The 10,143-nt window shown below is 42.9% G+C and overlaps 1 protein-coding gene across 2 annotated transcripts; it reads right to left on the bottom strand.

Moving 5' to 3' along the window:
* Window positions 1–245: 245 nt before the first annotated feature.
* Window positions 246–10,143, bottom strand: ankha (ANKH inorganic pyrophosphate transport regulator a). Of its 2 annotated transcripts, XM_070928191.1 has the most exons (13): window positions 9,986–10,143; window positions 8,625–8,841; window positions 8,272–8,390; window positions 7,969–8,052; window positions 7,689–7,859; window positions 7,377–7,511; window positions 6,552–6,644; window positions 6,371–6,463; window positions 3,054–3,183; window positions 2,801–2,924; window positions 2,484–2,583; window positions 1,631–1,657; window positions 246–1,138 (listed from the first exon to the last, which is right to left on the bottom strand). In XM_070928191.1, exons 1-13 carry the CDS (start codon window positions 10,079–10,081, stop codon window positions 1,031–1,033), a joined length of 1,497 nt encoding a protein of 498 aa, XP_070784292.1. In that variant the 5' UTR covers window positions 10,082–10,143; the 3' UTR covers window positions 246–1,030. The 2 variants fall into 2 exon arrangements, with proteins under 2 accessions (XP_070784292.1, XP_070784291.1); XM_070928190.1 differs by lacking the exon at window positions 1,631–1,657 and having other exon boundaries at window positions 246–1,162.

The raw sequence follows: 10,143 nt of genomic DNA, 5'->3' as shown, positions 1-10,143 counted from the left end.
GATAACGTACTGTACATTTGTTTTGTCAGTCAATGACAAAAGAATTGTGTTCAAGCACAGCCCATATAACATCAAAAACAGGAAATATCTTATTTGGTTTAATAACATACTTCATCAAATGTGCAAAGCTGGTTTGTGTCGAAGGGAACTGTCACCACTTAAATACTGGGTTTTAATAAGGTACGGTCTGCAGAAAAGGACCCCAAACAATGAGGACCTACAGCCAATGTCAACAAACACGAGGGTTAATAATAAAGCAATTTATTTGCCAAATAAGAATGCCTATACAGTATATACAGTACATACGACAGTCTGAATACTACCAGGAAAATGCTTGGCAAAACAAAAGTAGATGGACTCCCAGACTGCATGGAAAGTGAACAATCATAACTGTATTCTGTAACACACGCAATGATATAACGAGGGATTCCTGACCCCTCTGGGCAATTAAATATACACATTGCATTACCTATATAAAACAACAATAATCTGTACACCATTGTATGTAAAATACGATTGCACAACCCAACAAGTCCCACAACATGTCTATATTTGAATTCAAGCAAGGCCTTGCTGCTTTATCTTGATAAAAGAACATAAAATAATGAACTCTGTATTTTGGCAACTCCACTACCACTCGACACATGTTTCATTCTTGCTGCTGTGGAGAAGGAGGAGGAAAAGTTCTCCTGTGTCGTTTTCCCTTGTTTACCAGTAAACACATGAAAGTGGTTAATACACCCGCTGATGTGATGATGCAAAACTATGGAGAACTGTTGAAGAGGTCGGAAGACGAAGGTATTTACGCAGATGAATGAACACTTGGAGGTGCATGGCTTTCTTTACAGTGTGCGTTTTAATGATGTGTAGGTCGACGTGAAGGAGACTTTGTCACTCTTATTCAAAGTTTAGTCTGTCGGGAGAACCTCTGAAACCAAACCATACTCGGGTCCTCTCTCCTCTCCAGCACTGTAACACTCGGCGGTCTCCTCTTCAGCAAAGGCTTTACCTTCCTCCCTGCTGCCAGAGTTCACTCCTGCTCCTCCTCCTCCTCCTCCTGGAGCTCCTCGATGGCGTCCATCTGAGTCCTGGAGCACACCTCGCTCATCGGGGCAGAGTCCTCGCCCTCCACCACCAGCTCTTTGGACATCTCATTGTTTTTCTGCGGAGACGGCAGAAAAGAAAAATGAAGACCACATAATCCTTAAAAGTCACTGAGAAAAGCAGAACTAGCGTTGCCAAATACTATAGCTGAGGCCATTGTGTGTTGTGTGTAGTGCCAATCTAATACTTGATAAGCTGCAAACTGGAAGAACATAACTGTAGTAATCCAGTCCTCGCGCGAAAAATTTAACATTTAGGAGCATGCAGAGCCTCCTGAACCCGGAAACCTCATTAGGATTGCTTCTGGTTATTAGCGTTAACTCGATACAAACTGGTATATTTAGAAGACTTGGCTGAAATCTGTGAGAATAATATGCATTCAAAGAACGGATTGAGAAAGAGGTTGCTGCTCTTTCTGAAAAAGGGATAGCTAAAACATTCATTTCCTAACTCTGGCTGGTTCTTTGAATGGGAAGAAATTTGGTTAATAATAATAATGTTAATAATGTTAAAGGAATAGTCTGACATTTTGAGAAATACGCTTTTTTTTTTTCTTGCTGAGAAATCTGTCTGTTAGCTTCAACCAGCAGCCAGTTAACTTAGCACAAAGAGTGGAAAAAAGTGAAAACAGCAAGCCTGGCTGTTCAAAGGTAACAAAATCCACCTACCAGCACCTCTAAAGCTCACTAATAATATATATTATGTCTTGTTTGCTTAATTTGTAACCAGCCGAGACTCCAGGAAGTCACTGTCGTTTTTATAATTCGGATTTTGTACGGATTAAACAAACAAGATATAACTTATTAACTTGTGAGTGTAAGAGGTGCTGGTATGCAGGGGTGCCCTGGTGGCCGATTTGCCTCAAAGGTGCCGACCATGAACCGCAACATTTGCGTCTGGCTGTTTATAATAAAGACAAAAAAAGAAGTGCAGCTAGGTAGATTTTTAACTTTGTACAGAGCCAGGCTAGCTGTTTCCCTTCTGTTACCAGTCTTCATGCTAAGCTAAACTAACCAGCTGCAGCTTCATGTTGAACAAACAGATATGATCGAGATCGAATCTTCTCATCCAACTCTCAGCAAGAACGCTGACATGTTGACTATTCCTTCATAAATAAGATACGTGGGACAAAGTTAAGCAAGGTGGAAGCTGCTGGATCTATAGCTGTCATACATGAAAAGGTTTTTGAATGAAGGGTCTTTCTTGCTTGTATTCGTAATGGATTAGTTTCAGTTACGACCCTATTCAAACTACACAGGATGATCATAATAAGTGAGGGACACACCTGGTTCAAAATGGCTGCTGATGGGATTTGCAGAAAACACGGAATAAGGTGTGTACTCTCATGTTTGCAATGACCTCAACCCAGGTGTTCTCACCTGTTGTCGATAAACATAGCAGGCTGCTATGGCAACCATTGTCGACTCCCCTATGAAACCGGCCAGGAGGGATCCAACCCCGAGCGTGGCCCCGTGAACCCTGAAATACAAAAGGATTGCATAAAGTTTTTAGTTGCTCTTGACTTTTATCCAAATGATTTTACAGTTTTAGAAGAGTGGAAGTGAACCCGCCGCTTTTCAGGAATAAAAAATATATATATAAAAAAAACACAATTCTGTATGAAATAACACAGTAAGCCTGAGTCACAGAGCTGACCTTTGTGACCCTGACAGTGTTCTCTGAAGTGTTGACTTACCCCATATAAGGCAGCACAACTAGACTGGTGATGAGGACAATGATGCGGAGAACCGAGCTGGGGGCCAGCACAAAGGTCTTTTTCAGGGTCATGAGCCATCCAGTCAAATGAGCCCGAACAGTCACTGCAAACACACACACACAAAGTGGAAACATCACCCCACTGGTGCGAGCTACGCCCAGATTAAAGCCACAGCAGGAAGGAAAATCCAGCTGGACACTGATGCTGAAAAACATCTAATGAAGCGTCTTACCTGGCAGGGGAAAAAAGGAGAAGATTCTGAGCGGGACCACACACAGCTCAGCGAAAGCATACTCCACTCCAATGACATCAACCAGGATCTTCTCCGATATACGAGGAGTCCAAAACACCACAAAGCAAAGCTGGACACAAAACGAACAAAAGCAAATTCATTTTTGCGTTCGCTGCACCACAATAGAGTCGCCCGGCACGCCTCATTAGATTTCATTAGTTCATTAACTCAAGGGGTTTTGTATTGAATGTGGCCCTTTGAAGCTCACATAAAACAAGCGAGAGAGCAAACGCATGACAGACAATGTTATTGTTTCTAGAAGCAGTTGCCGAGGCACGTGCAACACTACCAAAGCACCTCAAAGCTATTACTATATTATAAGCACATTAGGGAGTATTAAACAGAAGTGTAGTCTGATGTGAACATGAATAATACATAATAAAGATAGTTTCTCTGCACTCAGAACACTTACAACCAGCACAGAGGGGCCTCGAGATCCTTAAAAGGTCTTTTTCTGGTTCCACTCTGACTGACTACACGGCATGCTAACTCAGTCACTCGCACTCTCGTGTTGTCTCAGCTGTGAGCAAAAAATAATCAGAGTATCAGCTGTGCGATATCTGACACTTGGCATTTAAAAAAATAAATAAAAAAATAAAAAAAAAATAAAAAAAAAGGGCTTGTGTTGAGACCTCATTCATGTAAAGACCTGCGAGTCCACCGATAGGCCCTCCTACCAGACCACTTCTCCATATCCTGCCTCTTTACCATCTTCCAGGTCTCTGCTCTGCACGTCATTCCAAGCAAATGTAAATCTCGCCCCAATGCAAAAAGGCAATATAATCTTAAGAATCCCCAGACTTTCCAGCAGTCCTCCTCCCCTACTGCTGAAATGGAAATTCACTCAAATGATCCCCTTTATGAAATCATTCCTCATTTGAATACCATGCAATTAAGTTTAAAACTGCAGGTTACTTCCTCCCTCCTTGTTTTCTCAATATATACCTCCTCCCTTGGTTTTTCTTACCATTGCTATACTGATGATACCCAGCGCCGTCTTTCCCACCAGACGACCCCACTGTCTCGGCCAGGATCTCAGTCCGCCTATCTCTCTCTCGAAAATATGTTGGATTTTACGTCATTTGTTTGGAAAAAAGCATCTGTCAAATATAAATTATTTCATGCTGTTGACACTGAGTCAAACTTTATGGTAAGAGAAAATAAGGGGAGCAGAAGGGAGGACACACAGTACAAGATGAAAGCTCTACAATCTTTTGAAAGAAATCGAGTAATTCCATGAACATTTCCCCATGTCACTCTTTATATGATTTACACGTTGCAGGAAATCATGAATTGCGCAAAAGCCTTTGATGTGGTTTTGTGGTTTTTGATCCCCTGAACCAAAATATAGGAATAGATTACTTGCAACTGATGATTTCATTTGGTATCACCTAACCAGCTATCATTATTTTAGCAAGATGGAGGCACATAATAACTAATTTGTGTGGCTCAAGCCAAACCGCCGTCTCCCCTGACTCAGCTGTGGTTTCTCTAAACAAGGTGACACATCCACAGTCACTGCCTTGACATCCTCAACAGTCTGTTTGCATAAGATGAAATTATTTGTTACAGAACATTACTTAGTTCCTTTCTCTGCCGTTTTTCATTCCGTTTCTTCATCTGTAATCAGAACAAGCCCTGACATGAGGACTGTCAGCTTGTGTTTCCAATACCGCTGCAGGGCATACCTATCTGCCTGTTGTGCTGTGCCGAACACCCCCCCCCACACCCCCTCACATACATGTTTACAGCACTGGGACTCCACATCTGGTGTGCCTTCTCCTCCTCCTTCTCCTCCTCCTCCTCCTCCTCCTGCTAAAAGACCCAACCTTAGCCACAAACTTCCTGTTTTTCTTATTTGGGCTGTGAAGCTAACTAACTGGGGCAAAGGCTCCCTGTTACTTAACAGAAATTCAGTTTGCATCGTTGTATTAACATGGAGTAGAATATGATCGGAGAGATTGGGTCATGAAGTGTTCTTGTTCTTCTTGATCTGCTGGCATAATTATCCAAACGCTTTGCTGAAAAACAAAAACACTCAGCGGCAGCGAACATAATGTGACTGCAGCACTCATTACTTAGTAGAAAAGTACACCTGCGAGGGGCTTTTGGAATGTGTTAACCGATATGTTTTATGTGAACGTTTATTAAGCTTTTAAAGCTTGGGTGGGAGTGTTGGGGGACACACAAAAGCCTCTTAGCCTCTTCACAAATTCCACCCTAATGTGTCTCCCTCTCTCTGCAACCTGAAACCACGACAGGACGGCAAAGGAAGTACATTGAGTACGCCTGCAACTAAGTTATGAACCCGCATCACTTTGAACATAAGTGTACAACTGTACCAGCATAATTAACGCTCTTGAATGAGAGACCTTTTTTTAGAACTTCTAAATTTTGCCTTTGTCTGGACGAACACAGTCAGGTTTAGAGATCACTTAGTGGGAGACCTTTGAGAGCTTTGCCTTTAGCAAGCTTCGCAAAAACTATGTCAAACATGTTTCTGCATAACACTGGACTGGTTTTGTCAGTCTTGGAGCTGAACCCCCACCAACACACAGTGTCTTCTAAACTGTCATACAGCAGGATTAGAAAAGGGTACACACAGTCTAGGTGTTGTGTAATAAAGCCATAATGCATTAGCTGTCAAAAATATATGGTATAATTAGGTATTTTTGAATGAAACATTATTTTGGATACGAGGTTGTTGCAGTGCACCGCGATGGGACAACTGACACCTACTGTAGGAGAGGTCAAGTCTCAATGACGGACACCTTAGACTGTAAACAAATACTCTGCAAGTGTAGGACTGCCCATTATGAAAATGTATACTGGAACTTCATGCTAGCTGTATCAACTACCACAATGGCTCTAGATGTTTGAATAACACTGTGTCTAAATTACAGCAACGCCTGAAAAGAAACTGGAATTCACAGTTTTCCAGATTTTTTCAAAACGCTTATTTTGTCTGGCCAACAGTTTGAAACCCAAAGATATTAACTTTTTAACTGAATTTATAATAATATAACAAAGATAGCCAGCTAGAGCCAAAAATGTTTGGCAGTTTTACTTTACAATAATTTGATAATCAAAATGGTTGCAGATTCCTTTTCTATCAGGATTGTTTGCACACAGACCACAAAAACAATCTGTTAACCACACCTTCTTTCTGAACAAATCAATGCCATATTCTGCAAGCATAACCAGTAAAATTATGTGACTGAAAAACAAAAATGGACCCCCACCCCCTCCCATCTTACCGTGAGTGAGAGAGCCAGACAGCAGAATGTAAACTTTTTAATGTGTGTCTTGGTAACAGGGGTGCCAGCGTTCATCTTGTTGCTGGGATTGTTCTGTTGGGAAGAGAGCAACATTAGTGGCGTCAACAAACCCGTCTGCAGCACCACTGCAGCAAATACTAGTAGGGGGAGTCTGTATTACCTTGTCAAAGGCAGGGTACACTGCTCTCAGTTCAGTTAACCAGCCGTAGGGCATGTGACCCACAGGGTATGTGGCCGTGAGGACAGCCACGGCCTGGAATGACAAAGACGCGGCATCTATAAGTCATCAGCACGCCACCACATTAATACTGAAAATATCACACACAGCACACGCTGCTAAATTAATGACAGGTGTCTAACAATAGCTGACATGAAAGCAACACGTGTGTCTCTCGCCGTCCCAACGGCGTGTGTGGTTTTTCACAAGTTTATGATTGGACAACAGCCTTGAGCTTGTTATTGTGTCCCGAACAACAACAGGCAGTGTCAGGCTTTACGCAGGAACAGTAGGGCCATGTGGGAATGTTTTCACTCAGTGTAATCATGCCCTGAGTTCCACATGAACATGGTGAATCACCCAAACCACTGGCAGCCAGTGTTGTCAATGATTTCCAGTTCATTCTGGTAAACAGCTTTGTATTGTCTCTAGTAGTTAGGGTCTCTGTAAACCAGAAAGCTCCAGAGGGAGTTTGTTAGCATCTGGCATTTCATCTGCAATAACTTGAGGGAAAAATTAGCCCACTGGGTTCACAAAGTTGTAAAGCCCCTCTTAATGATACTCTATATCCAACAATAGGCTATAAATATACTAGAACTACTATTAAGTAATTTGTGGCAGCTATATTAATAACATCCAGATTTTATGTAAAAAAAACTTTAGTTCTCCTCAATCACGCATAACAGTCACTATAAGACATGATAGGAAAATACTTTCTATGGGAACAGTTCTGATATATTTGGTGAATTAAATTCCTGATACACCCACCTCTGTGGCATCAGAGGTCCCCTTGAGGTCGCGAGACACAAAGAGGTTGACGATGGGTCGGCTGATGCGCTGAGTGGCCAGGATGAGGGCCAGGGGCCACCAGAAACTCAGCATCTTTTTGATAGTGGCATCGCCCTGCAGGGATCAACACACATCCAATACATCACTCTTGTTTGAGAAAAGACAAGCTTAATCATTATTATTATTATTATGATTATGACTGCAAAACTCCATTGTCAAAAGTGGAGGTCCATACCCCTCATTTATGTTTGTCATGTTTTTCCTGTTTAACAATGAAAAGGCAGCACTTACCCCAACATCAAGTCCACTGGAGTCTGGGATGTTGTCGTGAATGTTACAGTAGTAACCCAGACCAACGATGCTGAAACGGACCAAGGCACCCATATACAGGGAGAGGATAGGGATGAGTAAAGGCTCCACACATTCTAGGTTACTGTGGAGGAGGATGGCCACGAACACAATCTGCAGGAAAGAACAGCGGCGATAAAAACACCAAACATCACAGACTACACAACTTGCTTCCAAAGTGGCCTTCTGCATTAAATTAAAATGAAGGGCTGGAACTCGTTACCTGGGCCACAACATCAGAGATTGAGGCTGAGCCTACTATGACGCTGTACTTGTGCTTGAGAAGTATCCCTGCATGAATCCACGCCTTCAAACAGAACAATGGACAGAAATGTTAAAAACAAAAGCTTTTCTCAACCACAGCTGGATGAACTATATAATGACAGTGAGCTAGACTTTAAAACAGGGCATGCACTATCACTTGGAACCAGCATGGACACAGGATTAAAAACCAGCTATTTCTGGCTGAGGTGTGTTTAAATCCAGACTTCTCATGTAGAATAATCCTGCTGTACTGTACACTCACCATTGCATCCAACAAAGGAAATGCAGCCAGGTATAAGAAAGCCTTTCTTGTCTTGAGCCCCACAGATTCATCCACATGGTGGAGCTTATTAATGATGTAGTATCCCAAATCTGTGTAAGCTAGAGGAAAAAAAAGGGAACCACGGGTGAGTGGAGGTTAAGGAGATCATTTCTGCCCTAATTTCACTGTTTTGAGCAGCGGGGGTTGTGATTTTCCCCCAGAAATAAAGCTGTCAGAGGGTGCTACAATATGAAACCTTAGGTTTGCCACAAATACCAAATCTTCACTTTCACAGGATGTGGTTTAAGCACAGCGTATCATCCCGTGTGCACAAACAATCCTTAAACACACACCTATCAAGATGTGAAGGACGAACGCGATGGCCCCGGCCGTCACCATGCAGAACACAGCCTTCCTCCGGTCCCTCCTGCTGTTGACAAACACCAAGCCCACATTCTTGAAGTCGCTCATGGGTCCAGTGAAGAACTTCATCAGGGAGTAGGCCAGACCGTAGCTGGCCAACATTTCAATTGCATCCTCTTTGACTGTGGCTATGCCCCTGTTGAGGGCCTGGAAAATATATCACAGGGTGGGTGTGGAGAGGAAGATGTGTCAGGGGAGTGAGACAGCACATGAGGGTGAAGTGGGGGGGGTCAGTATGGTAGCGTGACCAGCCCACATGACCATGACTTAACTAACTGACCTAACTTTATCTCTGACCAGATGGCAAGTGCTACTCCACCACAGACCGACATTAAAAATGAATACCTGCATGTGCTTTACAGACATAATAAAAAAAATAGACCTTTGACTGGTGCAAAGAAGTGAATGCCATCATAATGTCTGGACAGGAAACACCCACAGCACTTTATCCCAGAATTATTTCCATTCAGCTTTAGCTTCAGAGCAAATTACTACAGCTGCCCTTTTCCTTTGCAGGACTGTGTGCTATTTATACCAGCTAACAGAGCCATTACATAAGCTTAATCCTAACATCTCCCAGCTTCAATGTGTTTTTTTCCCTTTACTCTCACACTATCTTCCCAGGGTCTCTTTAGAGAGGGTTCAGCCACCAGATCAGTCATATGGCTGAGAAAGGACAGGAAATGTCCAAGGAGGAAAATATGACAATTACATTTTCTTTTTAATAAGCCGGCTACATGATCCGCCATCATCTACAAACAGGCCTGGATTCAGAGGTACTGATTAACCAGAAAAGCAAATTACAGGCAGGTAGAAAGTGTGGCGAGGATGTGGAATAAATAACGCAGAAATCCGCAGGACCTCAATGTACTTGGCGACAATAAACAAAGGCCTTTCTCTGCGTGAGGGGTCCACACGCCTCTCCTCTTCCTAAATAATGTATATAAACCCCACTGGATATCTCCACAGTGCCTCTCAGCCTACCAGCTAAGCTAGCTGTAGCTACAGCACAAGACGCCAGCCGTCTTTAGCTGACAAAACACGGTCGACATATTCAGTGTCAGTGTGGAGAAACGGGGTCGGTGTTTTCTGGAGCTCAAACATTGATGCTCGGCAGCAGCAGCAGCGGTTGACACACTGAAACATAAATCTCATAGAGGCGGAATAAGAAAAATAAAAAAAAACGTTACAGCCGTTAGCCGCTGCTAGCAAAGCCAAAGCTGCAGTCCTGAGCGTTTAGTTATTGACCTAAAAAAAACAACGCACCCAGCAAGCAAAACAGAAACGTTACCTGTTCCCCGAGGTCGATGGCAACATTGGTGATAGCCAAAGGCACCAGAAAGCGGATGAGAGGCCAGTAAGGACTGAGAGATGGAAAGTCCACCATAGTACAAGCCGGGATGACAGAGCGAGGGGCATCTGCCTCGGTCTTGATTGATTAAAAAGAAA

This window comes from Enoplosus armatus, chromosome 21 (assembly GCF_043641665.1).
Source record: "Enoplosus armatus isolate fEnoArm2 chromosome 21, fEnoArm2.hap1, whole genome shotgun sequence".
NCBI classification, from domain to species: Eukaryota; Metazoa; Chordata; class Actinopteri; order Centrarchiformes; family Enoplosidae; genus Enoplosus; species Enoplosus armatus.
The sequence above is the reverse complement of the archived record's forward strand: the minus strand, read 5'-3'. Positions and strand labels throughout refer to the sequence as shown.